The sequence below is a fragment of the Oryzias latipes genome, chromosome 4, assembly GCF_053564925.1.
Source record: "Oryzias latipes strain Hd-rR chromosome 4, Olatipes_Hd-rR_3.1".
Classification (NCBI taxonomy): Eukaryota; Metazoa; Chordata; class Actinopteri; order Beloniformes; family Adrianichthyidae; genus Oryzias; species Oryzias latipes.
In genome coordinates this window covers 10,050,875-10,072,729 of record NC_136240.1, presented here as the reverse complement: position 1 = coordinate 10,072,729, position 21,855 = coordinate 10,050,875, and the positions used below count along the sequence as shown (strand labels likewise).

The 21,855-nt window shown below is 46.8% G+C and overlaps 1 protein-coding gene across 8 annotated transcripts in view; it reads right to left on the bottom strand.

Moving 5' to 3' along the window:
* The window catches only part of unc13a (unc-13 homolog A (C. elegans)), a 42,178-nt gene that overhangs the window by 2,704 nt on the left and 17,619 nt on the right, over positions 1 to 21,855 (bottom strand). For 2 of the 8 annotated variants that reach the window (XM_078945744.1, XM_078945749.1), the window contains 23 exons: positions 21,704 to 21,819; positions 20,726 to 20,889; positions 20,497 to 20,650; positions 20,337 to 20,405; positions 20,032 to 20,121; positions 19,711 to 19,845; positions 19,506 to 19,639; positions 19,327 to 19,412; positions 18,692 to 18,818; positions 18,519 to 18,615; positions 18,116 to 18,259; positions 17,966 to 18,043; positions 17,812 to 17,889; positions 16,970 to 17,058; positions 16,741 to 16,887; positions 12,237 to 12,360; positions 7,809 to 7,838; positions 6,470 to 6,526; positions 6,294 to 6,374; positions 3,036 to 3,183; positions 2,453 to 2,509; positions 340 to 432; positions 56 to 215 (listed from right to left, as the gene is read on the bottom strand). In XM_078945744.1, coding sequence (XP_078801870.1) covers positions 56 to 215; positions 340 to 432; positions 2,453 to 2,509; positions 3,036 to 3,183; positions 6,294 to 6,374; positions 6,470 to 6,526; positions 7,809 to 7,838; positions 12,237 to 12,360; positions 16,741 to 16,887; positions 16,970 to 17,058; positions 17,812 to 17,889; positions 17,966 to 18,043; positions 18,116 to 18,259; positions 18,519 to 18,615; positions 18,692 to 18,818; positions 19,327 to 19,412; positions 19,506 to 19,639; positions 19,711 to 19,845; positions 20,032 to 20,121; positions 20,337 to 20,405; positions 20,497 to 20,650; positions 20,726 to 20,889; positions 21,704 to 21,819 — 2,458 coding nt within the window. The remainder of the gene's footprint in view (positions 1 to 55; positions 216 to 339; positions 433 to 2,452; positions 2,510 to 3,035; positions 3,184 to 6,293; positions 6,375 to 6,469; positions 6,527 to 7,808; positions 7,839 to 12,236; positions 12,361 to 16,740; positions 16,888 to 16,969; positions 17,059 to 17,811; positions 17,890 to 17,965; positions 18,044 to 18,115; positions 18,260 to 18,518; positions 18,616 to 18,691; positions 18,819 to 19,326; positions 19,413 to 19,505; positions 19,640 to 19,710; positions 19,846 to 20,031; positions 20,122 to 20,336; positions 20,406 to 20,496; positions 20,651 to 20,725; positions 20,890 to 21,703; positions 21,820 to 21,855) is intronic. The other 6 variants (XM_078945746.1, XM_078945750.1, XM_078945745.1 and 3 more) reach the window with 3 other exon arrangements.

Below are 21,855 nucleotides of genomic sequence, written 5' to 3'. Positions count from 1 at the left end.
ACGGCGTGAATGGAGCGTCGTCTTCGCTCGTCCATCATGACTTCCAGATACTTACAAGGTGAAGGTTTCGTTGTATTTGGGGGCCCAGCTGTTGTTCTTGGACTTGGTGGCGTACTTTCTCTTCTTGTCGCTCAGATGTGGGCCGATGATGTAGATCTCCACGAAGGGCCTGAAGATCCCCTGCGTCTGCCACCTCAGGTCATTGGCAGCCACCACTAAGGAGGAAGAGGAGGAACGGGAGGAAGAGGAGGTTGGTCAAGGGAGAGCAGAACGGTGAGAACGGCGCTCGTACCAACAATGGTTTGATGAGCAGCGTCTGGTTTGTAAACCCCTCCTTACCTTTGACCGTGACTTTGTGCTCGCCGGTGTTTGGATGGGTGAAGATCTCCACGTGGATGGACACCTCCCCTACGGCGTCATCCACCCCAGAACCTGACAGGACAGACAGGAGGTGAAACACTGCTCTCTGCAAACCAAACTGCACTCTGGGATTCTAATCTCACACAGATTAAGACAAAATCTGTCCCAATCTCCCAAAGGAGCGTTGGAAGGATTTGGCCTTTTCTCCTGCCTCCATCATGGAGGAACAGGCTGTCTGCACCACACAGCTGCTACGAGTGGGCGAGAGCGGCAGCAGAGGGTTTGGGATGAAGTCTCCACAGCACTTCCAGCTGCAGCCGCTGGGAGGCGAGGCTTTCAATCCAGCACAGCCCACGCACTGGGAGGGGGGGCAGACAGGAAGATGGAATCCGGTCTGCTTTCATCCAGAATAGTGGGATGAAGAGCAGAGCCTTCATCTTTCATCTGCAGCACTGGAAGAAGGTGGAGATCTGCAGGTCCACCGAGGCTGTAGTGATGGACGGGTCCGTCACTTGATGGGTGTGAATAAAGGTCCTTGACGACGCAGTGGCAGATGGGAGTTGTTGTTGCCTTTGATGCGTCTTCAGTCCACCAGCAGAGGATCTGCGGTGCCGAACCAGATTCCCGCCCACTGAGGAGAGTGTGGGAGTCAGAAGGCTGAGTGTTCCTGGCATGCAGCAGCGGCGCCGTCTCTCAGAGGAACATTACGGGCGGATCGGTTCCGCTTGCCAGCAGGACCAAAGAGAGCAGCAGCGCTCCATCTGCTCCTGCTGCTCTGTGCAGGACGTCCACAGAAGATGAGAGGGAAATGAAGCCGAGGAAAAAGGAAAGCCAGAAAGGATCTCTAAAAAACTCGACAGCGTGAGCTGAAGAGACGGGAAATGTTGACATCAAGGAACGTGCAAAAATAAAAGCTTTGAGAAGAAAAATAAACGTCTTCCTGTAAAATCCTGAAGCTTAGGTAACAAAATGTAGGTGATTGAAAAAAATGTGTGACTTTTGATGCTCAGAGCAAATCTGGAAAAAGTGTTGGAGTTGTTTGAACAGCAGCGTCCTTTACTGAACATCTTCTGCATCCTCATCTTCATCTTCTGAAGCGTTTCTGCAGCTCCTTCTTTGACCTCCAGATGTGGTATCTTCCAAACCGGAATCAACTTTTGCTTCTGTTTTCATAGTTTTCTTCTAAGACGTGAAAAGAATCAGATTTGTTTTTTTTTTTTAGACATTTTGTAACAAATAAAAAATTAAAAAAACATCAAATGGTTTTTATCAGAGAACAGATGGCACCTCTTTCAAACTTTTTGTTACTGAAGTTATTTCAGACTAAAGCAGCTGCAGGGTCCATAGGATGAATGTTTTACTTTGAGTTTCCGAAAGTTCTGTTTTATGAAATCTGTTCAACCCTGGAGAGCCCAAGAACTATTTTCCTTTCGACTTTTAAAGTAAATTTGACTATTTTTTGTTGTTGTTTTTTTTTTTTACGTAGCATCCGCAAAAACAAAATAAAATAATAATTTTGAACAGAACGATCCTCTTTGATTGGCTCCTTTTAGCTCCTCCTTCTTCAGTGCTTCGGGGAGGATTGTGCTCCTCCTGGATGAAAAATGCTCCTCTTCGGTTCTTTCATCGCTGAAGGACAGCACTTCCTCCAACTGTGGGTGGGGAGGGTGGTGCTGTGTGGGCCTCCTCATTCATACATCTATGCACGTGCACTCACGTGCGCACACACACACACACACACACATGCAGCATCGGACTTCCGCCCCTGCTTGATGCATTTCCACGGGTCGTGTGTGACGTCATGCTGGTTCTGCTCATACATACTGGCAGCGGAGTATGTATTCACTGCAGCTCTGCACAGACAGACGCGCATTTCATGCATGAATGCAGAACTCTTTCTCTCTCTGTTGTGGGCGTGTCTGTGCGGCGCAGCTGCACTTGCTTTTGGGATGGAGCAGGCGGGAGGGGGGGGGGGGGTCAGGATGCATATGGAGGGCAGAGGGGTGGAGGGTGGAGGGGGTGTCGGGGCTTTGGTTTGGAGTCTTTAGGTTAGTCCTGGATGACTCAGGCCCTGAGCCTGCAGGCGACATACCCTTTTCTGGGTAAACATCCTCACTAGTGGTGAACCTCACCCCCTTCCCGCCGAACACTGGCCCGCAGACGGGCACAGGAGGAGGGAGCAGACAGAGAGAGGAGAGACACGTCAAACAGACACCAACACGTACAAACTGACGGAAATATGCCCTCATTCTAACGATTTACTGCAGAAACGCCGCAGATCCTCAGTGAAACGCTCTCATCTGAGCTTCGGCAGCGCCTGACATTTTACCTGATTAAAATTTAAAACCTCATCCACTGAAAATGGCATCTGCCCCCCCAGCAGTGCTCAGAGGAGGTGTGTCGTCGGCGGAGGGGGGGGGGGGGGGGGGGGGGCTGAGCCCCAGAATAAAGACCAGAAGAAATGAAAAGTGTTTTCCTGAAAATCCCTATCAGGATTACCTGTCAGCAGGTAGATATCAGGTAAATAAACCTCTGAGCTTCCAGAAAGCTATGCTCAGATTGAGAGTTTGTCTTTACAATTCAGAAAAGCAGAAGAAAAAAGTAGAGTTGCAGCAAACAAAGGAAGACTCTTGAAAACCTGCTGAAAAACACGTCAACGAAAGCGCAGATCTTACCCTGTGCATTCTGGGATTGGACAAAAGTCTTGACGAGTTTGTCGGTGGCCTGCGTGTACAGTGACAGCGCGTAATGGAGGGACAGGAGGTCAGGACTCTTCTCCAGGAAGGTCTTCTTCAGACCCACACCACCAGCATGGAAGTATTGCTAAAGGAGGAAAAACAGAAACGTCTTCCAGAATGATCTGCACTTTCATCATTTATCACTCTTTTTCCAAGAGTTTCTGCTCTAAAAAGTGCAGTTATCCTCACCTCAGACCTTTGATTAGTCAATACTGTGGCACGAATCCAAAGAAATTCTGTTGTTACTCAGAAATAAACGAAAAAAAAAGGAAAATTCTAACAGCTAACATAAAAAACTCACAATGGTGTATTTAAGCTATTTTAAACAGGAAACATTTCACATCTGTTGAGATGAATAAACTCAATAAAGATAGAAAATGTACATTTTTAACAAAAACTGAAAGTGTATCAAAGAAGCTGCAGGTCAAGAATAAAAATCTGAAATCTGAGGCTTGTTTTGATAAAAAAACATCTCTGTCTGCCTCACAAACAGAATTTCCAAATGTTCGTATCTGGAACGAGAAGAAGAACCCTCACACTTTTTAAAATAAGATAACACTTTTGACAGATTTCTTTTCTTTCCATCTTCCTAAACCAAACATCCTGACATGAAACATTTCAGCTGCATCTCCTGCTGCTGCAGAAACATTTCAGCTACATCTCCTGCTGCTGCAGAAACATTTCAGCTACATCTCCTGCTGCTGCAGAAACATTTCAGCTGCATCTCCTGCTGCTGCAGAAACATTTCAGCTGCGTCTCCTGCTGCTGCAGAAACATTTCAGCTGCATCTCCTGCTGCTGCAGAAACATTTCAGCTGCGTCTGCTGCTGCTGCAGAAACATTTCAGCTGCATCTCCTGCTGCTGCAGAAACACTTCAGCTACGTCTCCTGCTGCTGCAGAAACATTTCAGCTGCATCTCCTGCTGCTGCAGAAACACTTCAGCTACGTCTCCTGCTGCTGCAGAAACACTTCAGCTGCATCTCCTGCTGCTGCAGAAACATTTCAGCTGCGTCTCCTGCTGCTGCAGAAACATTTCAGCTACATCTCCTGCTGCTGCAGAAACATTTCAGCTGCATCTCCTGCTGCTGCAGAAACATTTCAGCTGCATCTCCTGCTGCTGCAGAAACATTTCAGCTGCGTCTCCTGCTGCTGCAGAAACACTTCAGCTGCATCTCCTGCTGCTGCAGAAACATTTCAGCTGCATCTCCTGCTGCTGCAAAAACATTTCAGCTGCGTCTCCTGCTGCTGCAGAAACATTTCAGCTGCGTCTCCTGCTGCTGCAGAAACATTTCAGCTGCATCTCCTGCTGCTGCAGAAACATTTCAGCTGGGTCTCCTGCTGCTGCAGAAACATTTCAGCTACATCTCCTGCTGCTGCAGAAACATTTCAGCTGCATCTCCTGCTGCTGCAGAAACATTTCAGCTGCGTCTCCTGCTGCTGCAGAAACATTTCAGCTGCATCTCCTGCTGCTGCAGAAACATTTCAGCTGCATTTCCTGCTGCTGCAGAAACATTTCAGCTGCGTCTGCTGCTGCTGCAGAAACATTTCAGCTGCATCTCCTGCTGCTGCAGAAACACTTCAGCTACGTCTCCTGCTGCTGCAGAAACATTTCAGCTGCATCTCCTGCTGCTGCAGAAACACTTCAGCTACGTCTCCTGCTGCTGCAGAAACACTTCAGCTGCATCTCCTGCTGCTGCAGAAACATTTCAGCTGCGTCTCCTGCTGCTGCATAAACATTTCAGCTGGGTCTCCTGCTGCTGCAGAAACATTTCAGCTGCATCTCCTGCTGCTGCAGAAACATTTCAGCTGCATCTCCTGCTGCTGCAGAAACATTTCAGCTGCGTCTCCTGCTGCTGCAGAAACACTTCAGCTGCATCTCCTGCTGCTGCAGAAACATTTCAGCTGCATCTCCTGCTGCTGCAAAAACATTTCAGCTGCGTCTCCTGCTGCTGCAGAAACATTTCAGCTGCGTCTCCTGCTGCTGCAGTAACATTTCAGCTGCGTCTCCTCCTGCTGCAGAAACATTTCGGCTGCATCTCCTGCTGCTGCAGAAACATTTCAGCTGCGTCTGCTGCTGCTGCAGAAACATTTCAGCTGCGTCTCCTGCTGCTGCAGAAACATTTCAGCTACATCTCCTGCTGCTGCAAAAACATTTCAGCTGCGTCTCCTGCTGCTGCAGAAACATTTCAGCTGCGTCTCCTGCTGCTGCAGAAACATTTCAGCTGCGTCTCCTGCTGCTGCAGAAAACATTTCAGCTGCATCTCCTGCTGCTGCAGAAACATTTCAGCTATGTCTCCTGCTGCTGCAGAAACATTTCAGCTGCATCTCCTGCTACTGCAGAAACATTTCAGCTACGTCTCTTGCTGCTGCAGAAACATTTCAGCTGCGTCTCCAGCTGCTGCAGAAACATTTCAGCTGCATCTGCTGCTGCTGCAGAAACATTTCAGCTGCATCTCCTGCTACTGCAGAAAAATTTCAGCTACGTCTCTTGCTGCTGCAGAAACATTTCAGCTGCGTCTCCAGCTGCTGCAGAAACATTTCAGCTGCATCTGCTGCTGCTGCAGAAACATTTCAGCTGCATCTCCTGCTACTGCAGAAAAATTTCAGCTACGTCTCCTGCTGCTGCAGAAACATTTCAGCTGCGTCTCCTGCTGCTGCAGAAACATTTCAGCTGCATCTCCTGCTGCTGCAGAAACATTTCAGCTGGGTCTCCTGCTGCTGCAGAAATATTTCAGCTGCATCTTCAACTGCTGCAGAAACATTTGAGCTGCATCTTCAACTGCTGCAGAAACATTTGAGCTGCATCTTCAACTGCTGCAGAAACATTTCAGCTGCATCTCCTGCTGCTGCAGAAACATTTCAGCTGCGTCTCTTGCTGCTGCAGAAACATTTCAGCTGCGTCTCCTGCTGCTGCAGAAACATTTCAGCTGCATCTCCTGCTACTGCAGAAAAATTTCAGCTACGTCTCCTCCTGCTGCAGAAACATTTCAGCTGCGTCTCCTGCTGCTGCATAAACATTTCAGCTGGGTCTCCTGCTGCTGCAGAAATATTTCAGCTGCATCTTCAACTGCTGCAGAAACATTTCAGCTGCATCTCCTGCTGCTGCAGAAACATTTCAGCTGCATCCCCTGCGTTTCTGCACTAGGTTTGTTTCTTTTTTTTAGTTTTCCTGATTTGGAATTAATAATCTCGTACCTTGATGGTGTCCAGAGCCAGTTCAATCACAGCACACTGCTTGGGTGTGAGTGCCTTGGCCTCCTCACGAACCATGTGCTCCTAAAGATCAAAGCAAGACAAAATATGGAAAATTTTGTCAGCAAAGTAAACTGCAGTTTCCAGAGGAACCATTGCCATCCAGAAACATAGACTACCTTCAGCTTGGACAGCTGTCCCAGCTCCTTGGCAGCATTAAAGATGAGCTGTGTTCCCTGAAAGAGAAGAAAAGAGATAAAGAGAAAGAAAGGAGTAAAACTAGCAGACGACAAAAGGAGTCACACAAATCACAATTTCTGACACAAACCTAAATTTCCAACCGTAAAACTGAAGAAAGTTCAGACCAAACGGCAGCTTCTGGATTTTAGCTGCTAAGATATGTCTGTGAATCATACCCAGTCCCACCTACACACAATCACATAGACACACACACACCCACAATCACACACAATCACTCACAAACACACACACAATCACTCACAAACAAACAAAAACACACAATCCCACACACTCAATTACACGTACACACAATCACATAGACACACACACAATCACACACAACCACAAACACACAATCACACACAAACAAAAAAAGCACACAATCAACCACAAACAAATTACACATAACACAATCACACACATAAACGGAAACACAAACATACAGTACATGCATGCGCACAGGCAAACACAAAGACACACATACATACACAACAACTCACATACAGGCTCGCAGACATGTGAACAGACACACATACAAATAATGGACCCATGTACACCTACACACCATCACCAGCACATACACATTCACCCACACAGACACAAAAACATGTATCCACACACTAAACAAGCATCCACTTACTAAAACACACATTAATTTCACGCAAACAATGCATGCAACACACTCATGTATCAACACATGCTGCACACACACAAGCACACTTACACATATTCATACAAGCACACACTTGTACACACACATCCACTTCTGCACACACATACATGCAGACAAGCGCACATTTACCCACACATGCACAAACAAGTACATACAAACACAAATGCATGCACAAACACAGACGCACACACTCTCATATGTAAACAAACTTAAACTAGTTTTCTCAAAAATGGTTTTATCTCAGCAATAATAATAATAACAATAATAATATAATGATAAAACCCGGTGTTTCCGTCATGTGGGAGTCATGAACCCTTCCTGTCTTTTGTGTTTTGTTGCACTTTGATGATTCCTAGTTTCTACATTTCTACCTGAATTCTTTCAATTGTCTCCTAATGAAGCAGGTTTTCTGATATTTGATCGTGTTTCTTTCTTCAGTCCTTTCTGGTTCAGCGCTGTGTGTTTAGACGCTGCTTAGCCTGAAAACACTTTCTGAAGCAGCTACATTTACAGACGCTGACACACACAGGAACACTGTTGAGTCTGATGACAGACGAGGACACAGAGGAGGGACAGGAGGAAGACGAGACACATTTAGTCCTTACATCACTGTGAGAAGCACTCTTCAGCCTCCCCTGAAAAGAAAGCATGTGGTTAATATGAGAGCGTCCTGCTGGTCCACGTCATTTCAAGTATGTTCACAAGAAAAAAAGTTTGAACTTAAAGATTGAACCTGGAAGAGACGTTTTCATGACTTTTCTGTCCATTACAACCTGTTTCCTCTGGTCTATGAATGACATCATAAACTGCTGTAAACTACAATAATGGCGGCGGGAAGAGGAGGTGACATGCTGATCTTTAATGTCCTCAGATCCGTTTGCATCCGAAAATCAAACATCCGTTCAACAACAGATCCAGAGTTTCATCAACTTTCTAGCTAAAGTTACCTGAACTACATAGAACGAGACTGCCCAAGGATGAAGTCCACTTCTACTCAAGCTTTCAGTGAGGAAGATCTACCTGACCTGCAGGACCTCTGGGTTCTGTCTCTCTGGACGCCACAGATCATCAAACCTTCACTCTGGACTAATTGCTTAACTGCCCGTCTTTGCATTTGAGCCAATCACCCCCCCTAATTTTCTCCACCTGAAACCAGACTTTGGTCTCCATCAGTGTCTCCAAACTCTGGGGTTTATCCATCTTTGCTCTGAGATTATGAAACAACGTCATCAGTCCAGAACCGAACCAGAGATTACAGACCTATGGGTTTCTGCACATCCATCACAAATTCACCGGAATCATTTTACTGAAATCTCTCTTATTGGAAAACTGTTTGATCCTGTTGGCCAAACTTTGCATGGACTGGAATCCTTTCTGCTTTGAGAAAGAAATGTTTCTCATCTGGAGACAGAAGATCTTAGTCGTCATTTACAAAGTTCTTTGAATGAGAAATCAGAGTTTGGTCTCTAATGTTCACCATAGAACCCCTTTGACTGTGGGAGACAAGACTGTATTTGTTTAATGGAGCAGAAAACGAGGATTTATTTCCAAAAACAAGAATTCTGTTCCTCACATTCCTGTTTCTTCTTCTTTTAAGGAGCTCTTCTCTCCTCCACCTGTATGAATGTCACCTGTTTAGACTGGTTATCTATATTAAGACACCCAGACCAAAGAGCTGTCGAAGGACCCCAGGGACAAGAAAGTAGACCTGAGCCAACGTGGGGATAAAACCAGTCTACAATAAACTAACAGTTTGGAGACAAGAGATCAACTGTTGGCGAGATTATTAGAAAATGGAAGAAGATCTCGGACAAATTTAGGAGAATTAGGAGAAGGTCATAAGGTCAGATAAAACTAAAATAGAAATCTTTGGTATGGACGCCACTCGCCGTGTTTGGAGAAGGAAGAATGCTGGGCTGGGTCACAAGAACACCAAACCCACTGTATCTATAATTAACTGAGCAGCAAATGACATGATGCAGAACCTGTTGGCAGTTGTTAGGACCCCCAGCGTTTGGCAGCGTTTGGCGATGTAAAACCGGAGCTCCATTAATTTACTTTACAGACAGAGAAGCTGAACCAACAGTTCTCCAAGTTTCTAACGGTCATTTCCCATTATTATAACTTCCCATCATTCCCATTGAGCATCAAATAATCAACATATCTGAATAAATTGGATGTAAATGAGCTTTTTCACTTTATGCATCATTTAAACAATATTTAAGATGTTAATTTCTGTCTGGTTATGAATGACTCCTCCCACCTTCAAACCATGACACCTATCATGCAGCCACACAGAGCTAGCGCTCAAAAAGTGTTGCTGGTTCTACACTACGTCTCATTTGTGCTAAAAAAAATCACATTTGCAGCAGTCTGCTTGGAAACAGAAAAGATCAAGTCTGTGTGTGTGATTGAAAAAGATCTTTTGGTTACAGAGAGAGAGTAGGATCTGGTTGGTAAAGCGAGCCTTCCTGTCTGCCTCCCCCGGTGGGGGAAGTATTATAATCTGGGGTTGCTCTGGTTTGTGACGTTTCACCCAAACGTGCTGAACAACTCAGAGTCGACAAGTTAGTTAACAAATGCCTGCCTACCTCTCCTTTAGGTCCCAGCTCTGACCTGTACGCCAGCAAGAGATGGACCACACAAAGCAAGAGGCCCCACCTCAGTGTGGGCGGAGCATCACGCAAACAGAATCGAATGAGAATGACTTTCTCTCCCCACTCACAGCAAAAGTGGAGTCGGACAAAACCCGAAGCTCTCACTGGAACACAAGTGCCATTGAGAACCTCAATGACAAAAAAAAACGGGGAACTAAAGGCTAACCAGGAACTTTTTTTTCTGGCAGCCAAAGTCTCACTGTGGACGCGTCTTTAAGACATGAAGGAGACTTTTATGGCACAGATGAAGAGCTGGATCTCCGCTCATAGACGCTGCAGACCTTTGGTTGGTGGATCATCAGAGCAGAAGTTTATATTCCATCATCATCATCATCATCATCATCATCATCATCATCATCATCATCATCATCATCATCATTATCGTCAGTGACAGAACATTAAACCAGACAGACCAACAGGACAGGTCTGCATAGACACACATGAAACCCAGAGAGCACCAAGAGTTCAGACGCAAGCAACAAACCCACACTAACGGGTGGGGGCGGCAAGACAGATTCAAACAGGTGGAAGAGGTGTGGGAATCTGGGGGGGGGGGGGGGGGGGGGGGGGGATCAAAAGAGAGGGGCTAGAAGGGGTCAGAAGATATCAAGAGGTCAAAGTCATCCCATCAGAGTCCCGGGACAGGAGACAATGTATGAGAAGAAACAAGGCAAGACCAGGCGCAAAGGAAGCAGCTCTTCCTGTCAGAGGAGGAAGAGGCAACAGAAGAGGGGCACGGATTGGTGGAGACTGTTCGGGAGGTGTGGCCTGTCTGATCAGAGCGAGTTAGGAATGCACCATGCTTCTCTCCTCTCAAACTAGAGATGGACCAGAGAGATGAGGCTTTGGGGGGGGGCGTGTGATGTGGGAACAGAAGAGGAGCAGCCACAGGAAGCAGAAGGTCAACCACCATGACGGACAGACAGACAGACACGCAGGAGAGCTGTACTTACAATCATCTGTGAAGGAGAGCGGTGGGAGCAGGATGTAACCATAATCACAACAACAACCAGAGAGAAGGGTCAGTCAAGCTGCAAAGAGCCGCACATCAGTCAAAAAGAAACGTTTGGGTGAAGCTCTGAGCAGAGAGCAGGTGGAGACCCCAGCAGGAAGCCCCCTGCTTGCCTGCGTCCCATCGGAAAGCGGCATCCATTTCAGATTTCTGCATTTCAGAGCGTTCACCACCTTTCAAACAAAAGTCAGTTCTACTGCTTCTGGGACCGAACGGACCTTCTCAAGATCCGGTGACATCAACCAGAGGGGAGGCAGCTCTGTGCCCCCCCCCAGAGCTGCTCCTTCACGAGGAGAGTCATCTTTAAGGGTCATTATTAATATCGGCATCATTTGGTCGCCTCTGCTTTCTTTTTGGTGCTGTCTATTTCCTGAAAACAGATCTACACATTCCTCCTCTATGTCACATGAAGGTTCAGATACGTCATGAGTCCTATTCATGGATTTTTTTTATAAATTTGGTGAAATTATGTTTGCATGTGAGAGTTGGTGGCAGAAAAATGATGGTTTGGATGAAAATTCTGCACAAAATTTTAATAAAATGTTTTATTTTTGGCTTCTAAAGTTCCTGTCCAATGTTTTTTAGTAGAGAGTTGGACGCCTGAAATGCAGAAACGTTTAATAAAACTGACCAAAAATGGACACATTTAAAATATTTTTAATGTGAAGTTAAAATTGGTTTGTTTCTTGATCTGCAATTTTAGGGCAAAAAGATTTCAGAAACGTTTTTGTGTTATTTAGGGCCCCGACACACAAACTTTGTTTTTCCGTACTTGACCTTTCAGAATAAATATCATCGTTTCATGCTGTCTGCATGGCTCCTTTATGATCACTGATATGAGGCTCTTTAGATAATAATCCAACATAAATAACATAGATATTAAAACGAAACAGAAACAGGGCTGGTCTCCAAAATGCGTCTTTTCAGAATCAGGCCGGATCCGTTTTTTAACTTCAAGCATGCTGGAGAGCAGCCATGAGCAGATGTTCAGATGGTATGGTCCAGCCCTGCTTTAGGGTTTGCTGTTGGTTGCTAAGATAAAAAAGGCACTGGGGGCAATGCTGAGTTTATGGGGTAGTGAGAAGAGGGTGGCATGTAAGTGTGAAGCATCTTCTGGGTTCAGACAAAAACGTCTCTTTTCAAGTCATCCACCTTTTTCTGTCGCCTCGCATGTTTCTGCACATGCTCACATTTTCTGCTGTCCCCTAATGTGTCTCCTCGTTCCTCCAGCCCTGAATGTGGTTTACAAAAACCTGGAGACGTGGGTCCATGTGTGGGAGTATCAACGTGATCAGCTGCCCTCCAGACCTGTAATAATCTGTGCTGCGCAGATGTTCATGCTCGGATCCGACAGCTGATCTCACCGTTTGGTCCGTGAGCGGTGGCAGAACTATGGTTTTCTCCATGGTGTTCATCACCAGCTTCCACAGCTCCTTCAGCACCCGCTTCAGCACGGTCTTCTCACAGATCTTAGCAAAGAGAGTCAGGCTGGAGGGAAGCACAACGGGTCGGTTAGGGGGTTCTACAGCAGCAGTGGTCCCCAACGTTTTTTAAGGCCACAGACCGTTATGACGTCACACAAAGGTTCCACGAACCGGTCTTGAAATTTGTAGACAGATGATTATTGTTGCTACGCCATGATAAACCTTATGACAAAGTTATGGCAAGATGAAGCCTGAGTTTTTGTTTTGACACGCTTGACAAAGTACATGGGACAGGTGTCATCATCCTCTCTCCTTCCCACACTCATGGTGCAAAAAATATCTATTCTATTAAATGTAACTTTGTTTTTTGGAAGTGTTTCCCTTTGGCAAAGAAGCTTTGCAAAGTCGTTTGTTTTTTATTCATTTTGCTAGCTCCTGGGTTTTATTTTAGCGGTAACCTATCACATGACCAAGAAGAGTGTTGGCCTGCGTCTAGAGTGACATAGATGGAAGTAACAGAGAATTGGGCAATTTTTCAAGATGAAACATCTTTCAGATTCCGAAATTAATAAAGCGGAAGTAATGCAAGTTATTTATTCTTTCTGTGCAGCCTGGTACCAAATGACCCACGGACCGGTACTTGTCCGCGGCCCAGGGGTTGGGGACCGCTGGGTTATGGGGTTCTAAAGCAGCAGGTCGGGTTCTGGGTTCTAAAGCAGCAAGTCGGTTAGGAGGTTCTAAGGTAGAACGTCGGTTATGGGGTTCTAAAGCAGCAGGTCGGGTTCTGGGTTCTAAAGCAGCAAGTCGGTTAGGAGGTTCTAAGGTAGAACGTCGGTTAGGGGGTTCTAAAGCAGCAGGTTGGGTTCTGGGTTCTAAGGGAGCAGGTCAGGGTTCTGTGTTCTAAAGCAGCAGGACGGTTAGGGGGTTCTAAAGCAGCAGGTCAGGGTTCTGGGTTCTAAAGCAGCAGGTCGGTTAGGAGGTTCTAAAGCAGCAGGTTGGGTTCTGGGTTCTAAGGCAGCAGGTCAGGGTTCTGGGTTCTATAGCAGCAGGTCAGTTAGGGGATTCTAAAGCAGCAGGTCGGTTAGGAGGTTTTAAGGTAGAGGGTCAGTTAGGAGGTTCTAAAGCAGCAGGTTGGGTTCTGAGTTCTAAAGCAGCAGGACGGTTAGGAGGTTCTAAGGTAGAAGGTCGGTTAGGGGGTTCTAAAGCAGCTGGTCAGGTTCTGGGTTCTTTAGCAGCAGGTCGGTTAGGGGGTTTTAAAGCAGCAGGTCGGGTTCTGAGTTCTAAAGCAGCAGGTCGGTTAGGAGGTTCTAAGGTAGAAGGTCGGTTAGGGGGTTATAAAGCAGCTGGTCAGGTTCTGGGTTCTATAGCAGCAGGTCGGTTAGGAGGTTTTAAAGCAGCAGGTTGGGTTCTGAGTTCTAAAGCAGCAGGTCGGTTAGGAGGTTCTAAGGTAGAAGGTCGGTTAGGGGGTTCTAAAGCAGCTGGTCAGGTTCTGGGTTCTTTAGCAGCAGGTCGGTTAGGGGGTTCTAAAGCAGCAGGTCGGTTAGGAGGTTCTAAGGTAGAAGGTCGGTTAGGGGGTTCTAAGGTAGAAGGTCGGTCAGGGGGTTATAAAGCAGCTGGTCAGGTTCTGGGTTCTATAGCAGCAGGTCGGTTAGGGGGTCCTAAAGCAGCAGGTCGGGTTCTGAGTTCTAAAGCAGCAGGTCGGTTAGGAGGTTCTAAGGTAGAAGGTCGGTTAGGGGGTTATAAAGCAGCTGGTCAGGTTCTGGGTTCTATAGCAGCAGGTCGGTTAGGAGGTTCTAAGGTAGAAGGTCGGTTAGGGGGTTCTAAAACAGCAGGTCGGTTAGGGGGTTCTAAAGCAGCAGGTCGGGTTCTGAGTTCTAAAGCAGCAGGTCGGTTAGGAGGTTCTAAGGTAGAAGGTCGGTTAGGGGGTTATAAAGCAGCTGGTCAGGTTCTGGGTTCTATAGCAGCAGGTCGGTTAGGAGGTTCTAAGGTAGAAGGTCGGTTAGGGGGTTCTAAAACAGCAGGTTGGTTAGGGGGTTCTAAGGTAGAAGGTCAGTTAAGGGGGTTCTAAAACAGCAGGTCGGTTAGGGGGTTCTAAAGCAGCAGGTCGGGGTTCTGGGTTCTATAGCAGTAGGTCGGTTAGGAGGTTCTAAAGCAGCAGGTCGGTTCTGGGTTCTATAGCAGCAGGTCGGTTAGGGGTTTCTAAAGCAGTAGGTAGGGTTCTGGGTTCTAAAGCAACAATTCGGTTAGGAAGTTCTAAGGTAAAAAGTCGGTTAGGGGGTTCTAAAGCAGCAGGTCGGTTAGGAGGTTTTAAGGTAGAAGGTCAGTTAGGGGGTTCTAAAGCAGCAGGTTGATTAGGAGGTTTTAAGGTAGAAGGTCAGTTAGGGGGTTCTAAAGCAGCAGTTTGGGTTCTGAGTTCTAAAGCAGCAGGTCGGTTAGGAGGTTCTAAGGTAGAAGGTCGGTTAGGGGGTTCTAAAACAGCAGGTCGTTTAGGGGGTTCTAAGGTAGAAGGTCAGTTAAGGGGGTTCTAAAACAGCAGGTCGGTTAGGGGGTTCTAAAGCAGCAGGTCGGGTTCTGAGTTCTAAAGCAGCAAGTCGGTTAGGAGGTTCTAAGGTAGAAGGTCGGTTAGGGGGTTATAAAGCAGCTGGTCAGGTTCTGGGTTCTATAGCAGCAGGTCGGTTAGGAGGTTCTAAGGTAGAAGGTCGGTTAGGGGGTTCTAAAGCAGCAGGTCGGGTTCTGAGTTCTAAAGCAGCAGGTCGGTTAGGAGGTTCTAAGGTAGAAGGTCGGTTAGGGGGTTCTAAAACAGCAGGTCGTTTAGGGGGTTCTAAGGTAGAAGGTCAGTTAAGGGGGTTCTAAAACAGCAGGTCGGTTAGGGGGTTCTAAAGCAGCAGGTCGGGTTCTGAGTTCTAAAGCAGCAAGTCGGTTAGGAGGTTCTAAGGTAGAAGGTCGGTTAGGGGGTTATAAAGCAGCTGGTCAGGTTCTGGGTTCTATAGCAGCAGGTCGGTTAGGAGGTTCTAAGGTAGAAGGTCGGTTAGGGGGTTCTAAAACAGCAGGTCGGTTAGGGGGTTCTAAGGTAGAAGGTCAGTTAAGGGGGTTCTAAAACAGCAGGTCGGGATTCTGGGTTCTATAGCAGTAGGTCGGTTAGGAGGTTCTAAAGCAGCAGGTCGGTTCTGGGTTCTATAGCAGCAGGTCGGTAAGGGGTTTCTAAAGCAGTAAATAGGGTTCTGGGTTCTAAAGCAACAATTCGGTTAGGAAGTTCTAAGGTAAAAAGTCGGTTAGGGGGTTCTAAAGCAGCAGGTCGGTTAGGAGGTTTTAAGGTAGAAGGTCAGTTAGGGGGTTCTAAAGCAGCAGGTTGGTTAGGAGGTTTTAAGGTAGAAGGTCAGTTAGGGGGTTCTAAAGCAGCAGGTTGGTTAGGAGGTTCTAAAGCAGCAGGTCGGTTAGGAGGTTTTAAGGTAGGAGGTCAGTTAGGGGGTTCTAAAGCAGCAGGTTGGTTAGGAGGTTATAAGGTAGAAGGTCAGTTAGGGGGTTCTAAAGCAGCAGGTTGGTTAGGAGGTTCTAAAGCAGCAGGTCGGTTAGGAGGTTTTAAGGTAGAAGGTCAGTTAGGGGGTTCTAAAGCAGCAGGTCGGTTAGGGAGTTCTAAAGCATTAGGTAGGGTTCTGGGTTCTAAAGCAGCAAGTCGGTTAGGAAGTTCTAAGGTAGAAGGTTAGTTAGGGGGTTCTGCTACATTTTCTTTTTCTTGTTTTTTTTACATCATTCTAAGCCTTTTTTTCCCTCTGCTGTCAGTTGCTATGGTGACAAACAAATTTCCCACATTTTCTTTTTCTTGTTTTTTTTACATCATTCTATCAATTAAGTATTTCTGATTCTGATTCTAAAGCAGCAGGTCAGGGTTCTGGGTTGGATAGCAGTAGGTCGGTTAGGAGGTTATAAGGTAGAAGGTCGGTTAGGGGGTTCTAAAGCAGCTGGTCAGGTTCTGGGTTCTATAGCAGCAGGTCGGTTAGGGGGTTCTAAAGCAGCTGGTCAGGTTCTGGGTTCTTTAGCAGCAGGTCGGTTAGGGGGTTCTAAAGCAGCAGGTCGGGTTCTGAGTTCTAAAGCAGCAGGTCGGTTAGGAGGTTCTAAGGTAGAAGGTCGGTTAGGGGGTTCTAAAGCAGCTGGTCAGGTTCTGGGTTCTATAGCAGCAGGTCGGTTAGGGGGTTCTAAAGCAGCTGGTCAGGTTCTGGGTTCTTTAGCAGCAGGTCGGTTAGGGGGTTCTAAAGCAGCAGGTCGGGTTCTGAGTTCTAAAGCAGCAGGTCGGTTATGAGGTTCTAAGGTAGAAGGTCGGTTAGGGGGTTCTAAAGCAGCTGGTCAGGTTCTGGGTTCTATAGCAGCAGGTCGGTTAGGGGGTTCTAAAGCAGCAGGTCGGTTTTGGGTTTTAAAGGTGAGTTGGTAGGTTTCTGAGGTTCCTCACTTGCTGTCAAGGAACTCCATGATGGGCTGCAGGACGTTGTCGGCGTCTTGAGCCACACTGCTGGCGTTCCCAACGTTGGAGCCTCCCTTCACCTGAGCCAGGATGTCTCCCATCTGCTTGACGTTCTCTTCAATGTGAGGCTGAAAGCTTTGAAGGAAACAATCATTCTTCTCAGAAGATCCTGGAGGTCATCACAGATAATTCTGCGTGTCTGAAGGTGAGTTTGTACCTGACAGCAAAGACGCGGCTCAGATCATCCATGACGTTGTTCAGCTTGACCTGCAGATCTTTCAGGATATCACTGGCGTCCACGCACAGCTGAATAAGAAACACGCAAACAAAGACACCTTCAAAATAAAAGCACAGAATGGGGCTTCCACCTGAAAATAAAAGGTAAAACTTTGCAACAAACATCTAAGAGGCTTCTGCCTTTCAAGAGGACCTGGTCTGGAGTATAAACTGTTTTCATAGTTTCACCAGAAGATCATAAATATTTAGAGTCAGAGCCTGGAGCCTCTTAAAAGGCTGTCATGGCTTCTTTAGGGTTTCTGGAGGTGACCAGAGGATGCAGAGACATGCAGACACGTGCAGACGTGACCCAGCTGAGCCTCAGACTCCAGTCAGGGACTGACTGGCTGCTTCCACAGCCTGTACGCATGAAAGTCCAGACAAAGACATCAGACCTCCATGACCGTACATGTGATGTTATTAAGCCTTTTTCAGCCCGTTCAACCAAGCTACAGCTCTCCGTCACCATGGCGACTGCTCCTCAGAAACCTTCAAAAAGTCGCAGTAGGTTATTTCCTCTTTCAGTTCATCTGCTAAGGTGTTTAAGGAGAAACAGTTCAGTTATGAGCCACCTTGTTTTGCTTCTGTGGAATAAAAACATACATTTTAATTTGATGGATTTGCTCGTTTTCCCTCTAACAGTTTGAGTTTCACTTTTCAACCATCACAGGTGTTTCAGAGCTACAGACTGATCTCCATCAGGAAACACAGGTTCTTCCGTGGGTTCTTCTGCTGAGCGGCTGAAACACAATCCAGTCAAAGTAACCAAGAGGAGGGGCTTACGTCTTTCCCCCCCATGGCCTCGAACATCTTCTCCAGCTGAACTCTGAGCTGCTGTATGTTGTTAATTAAGATGCAGGGCTGAGAAGAAGAAGACAGAAATCCTTTTAGACCCCCCCCTGCTGAAGAATGACCTGGTTTGTTCCAACAAACTCACCACTTTCTCCATGGTAACGTAGTTAGCAAACAGTTTGGAGATGATGTCGGCGTAAGACAGAAGAACGTTGCTGATGGTCTAAGGAGGACAGGATAACGGAAGTCTTTGTTAGAAACAGTCAAGCACAAGGTTCTGGGATGTGGGCCGTACCTTAGCAAACCGCTTCATGTAGTGCCCTACGATCTGTGGATCGGGACACTCCAACTTCCTGATGATCTCAAAGCTCTGGTTGAGCTGAGAAAAGACGTCCACCACCGAGCAGGAGAAGAGGGCGTGCTCTGACGTGACCTGGAACTGAGAGCGGGAAACGGACGAAAAGATCACACACTAAGACAGAACGAGGCCTGAAGGAGGAGGGGCTGGACACAGGGTGCCCCCACCATCACTGCCCCAGGGGTGTCTGGGTAATGAAGTGAAAGCAGCTCTTCTGACCTCAAAATTCAGGAATGTGACAGTGAAAAGTCACTTCCTTTGGAAATGAACCTGTGTGTGGTGGTGAGGGTGGGGGGTTAGAGCAGATGGAATGGGAGGTACTGAGGAGGAGGCTGGTTACCCCGTCCTTTTTGTCTCTTTCCAGAGCGCCATGCAGAAAATCTCTGGAGACTTCTTCGTTCTCGTCCAGCCACTGGATGACAAACGGTTCGAACCACCTGTGAAGAGCAGCAGTCAGTGAGGGAACGTTCAGGAACGACTGGTGGACACGTCCCGATTCTTCTGGAGACTCACGCCGGATATTCAGGCACTCGGCTCTTGAAGAAGGGCAGGTCTTTGCAGTACTCGTTGTAGAGCCACTTCACCTTGAAGTGCAGGTTCATGTAGTCTGCACTCTTGCACAGGCGGTTTTTTTCATGCTCTGAGGAACACGCAAAGCAGACATCAGAGAAAGTTTGCTCTGCATCTGCAGAGCAGGGATCTAATGTGTTAGATTCCTGATTTACAAAAGATGTGAACCCTCAGATGTCCCTGAATTCACCGTTCTCTTTGTCAATACCATCTGTAGTTTACAATTACAACAGCAGTTAAAAAATGACTAAAGGTTTTCCTCTGAATTGACTTTTTTTGACAGTCAGGTTTGTCGTGGAATTTTTGTGTAAAATAATGACAAACATCTATAAATAAAAAAAGAAGCTTTGATTTTAATAAAATGTGGATTTCTTGCATCCTCACAAGAAACAATTTAGAGATCAAATTATTTGAGCAAATTGCAGAGAAAAAAAAGACCCTGGAGTGCAAAGGGTTAAAGAGTCTTCAGGCTCGAACTCCTGCAGTTTCACAAAATTAACTCGACTACATGAACGAGATGAAATACAGAGAATCTCTGCTTGATGGGCAGCAGGAACCTCCATGGATCCAACACTCACCCTCCATGGCATATTTCATATCCTGAGCAAAAAGGTTCCACATCACTTCTGCACTGATTTTACCAACGTTGAGCTCCTGAGGAAACCTTGAAAGAGAACAAAGACATGTTCATCTGAGCGTTTCGGTTCTTCCAGGAGGAACCGAAAAGGTTTGAGGAGGAATAAAACGGCCGACGTACTGGTTTAGACAGGGCGTGTAGGAGTTCTTGTCCTCCTCTATGATGGAAACAATGAGAGTTATGAGTTTGGACCAGAAGTCCAGGTTCTTGATGCTGGGCCCCTGCTCCTCCGGAGGAACAGCTCCCTGCTTGGCCTAGAAGTAGAGAGTAGAAATGACAGCGCTGAGGCAGAAAAACCAACAGGATCTTGATCTGCTGCTCTTACCGGGTCTGTCTGGTACTCTCGGCTGTAGAGCTCGTGGCAGTTGTTGAAGATGTACTCATAGGTGGAGTTCAGACAGGCCTTCACACAGTCCTTCACCACCTGGCTGGCTCTTGGTGGAGACTGGAGCTCTTGGACCTAAATCACACAAAACTGCTAGACTTTGTTGCCTCACAGACTGGAGCTTCACTAACATCTTTGTCTTAAATTCAGACCAAAGTTTATGTATGTCATGCACGGTCTGTGTGTCTGATTTTAAAAAAGACTCCGAGAAAATCCACAGGAGGACCGCAGAACCTTAACAGAACTGGAGACGGACCGCACCTTCATTCTGAAGAAAGTGATACTGGTGAGTAGGTCCACGGTGGACTTGAGGTCCTGCAGCCTCTCAGGACTGCTGGCTGGGAAGTTGTTCTGCAGGTGGAGGACAGAGAGAAACGACAGTGAGACACAACATCGTACCTGTCCAGAATCCCCGCATGGTCAAAGGGAGCTTACGGCGCTCCTGAAGGTACATCTACCAGAGGAGTTGCGAAGAGCTCCTCCACCTCCTTGGTTTTTACTGTTTTCTCTCTAAAGGACTGATGCAGCTCCCGTCTACATCTGATATCTGTGATGAAGGCTCTTACCCGATACATGGACAGGTCGATCCTCAGGGAGTTGTGTAGCTGATCCAGGAGTTTAACAAAGCGTTCTTTCTGTGGGCGTGACGACACGTGTGGTGAAAACTGAGCCTAACAAACAAGATCTGCTGGCATGTTGGAGACGATTGCTTCCAGTTCGACTCACCCCAAAGTTGGACGCAGCAAAGCGGTCAGATGCAGACACGTTGTTGGTGGCCTGGGTTGTGTGAGCATAGTACGCATTGATGTTCGCCAGCAGGGTGCTCATGACGGCGGGCACGCCGGGGCACATGTACTTAGACGACAGGCAGGCAAAGTGGCTGCAAAGCAACAGCAAAGGTTTACGGCCTGAACTGAGGAGGCCTTACAAATAGCAGCTTCAGGTGGACACGTACGTCATGGCCTGGTAGATGGACTCCACCCCATAGCGCATAGCAAACTCATCTACGATCTCTTGGGGAGTTTCCTCAAAGTACACCTTCCATGCATCGTCCCCTTTAGCGTCAGGGATCTTCACCACGCCGTTGTTCTGAATATCCGTCACATAATGGAAGAGGTTCTGTACAAAGGAGTCGGACAAAACATCCAAGATGAGGTCAAACGCCAGAGAAAGGTCTGTAACTTGCTACCAGATTTTATTTCATCACTCAGTCCAAAGTGTTTGTTGGTTTAAAGACCATAAACGTAGATTATGGAGCAGCACAGGCGCGGCCTCTGCAGTAAAACCACTGAAACCCTGAAGGGGTTTACAGGCTCTAATGTGAAGCCATAAAACATGACATTTGGCAGTTTAGATGCTGAGTAATGAGCCGAGTAACGACTCTGCGCCGGTCTGCGATCAATCTGTGGTTTTTCCACAGAACTCATAACAGACCTGCCTCTGGAGCTGCTGGAGTCGTTCAGGAACTAAGACAGGAAGGAGGTGGAAACAGAGTTTCCCACATTCCAAACAAGCTGACTTTCAACCCAAAACAGGAAGAAATCCAGAAGAAATTGTCCCATTTTCTCCACTTTCTTCATTTCTGCAGCAGAAAATCAATCTGCAGCTTTGAGGAGAGACTGAGGCGTCCTTTATAGTCATTATCATCACTGAAGTCAATAAGTTAAGAGTAAACTTGGTAAATTGACTCGTCATGAGCAGAAAACCACCATTCATAATGCTGGTCAAAAGAAGGAGGGTTTTTTTCAATGACAAAATTAACTGCATATTGTCTCCATTCTGATAGTGAGAATAGAAAAAAAAACTGGGATTTAAAACATTAAGATTGGAACTCAGCATAAGATTAACGAGATTTTATTGACAAACGTTAAATACTGCAGCATTGGAGTTTTAATGAACAAGCATTTCCCCTCAAAATGTCCAAAAAATGTACCTCATGCAGACAGGTGTACTGCACATGATACGGGGCGACGGTCTCCTCTCCTTTGATCTCAACACTGATGTGCATGCGGATGGCTCCAGAAACGGCGGACTTGTCTGTGCGTTTGTCTGTGGAGAGTGAAAGTATTCATCAGGTGGTTCTTT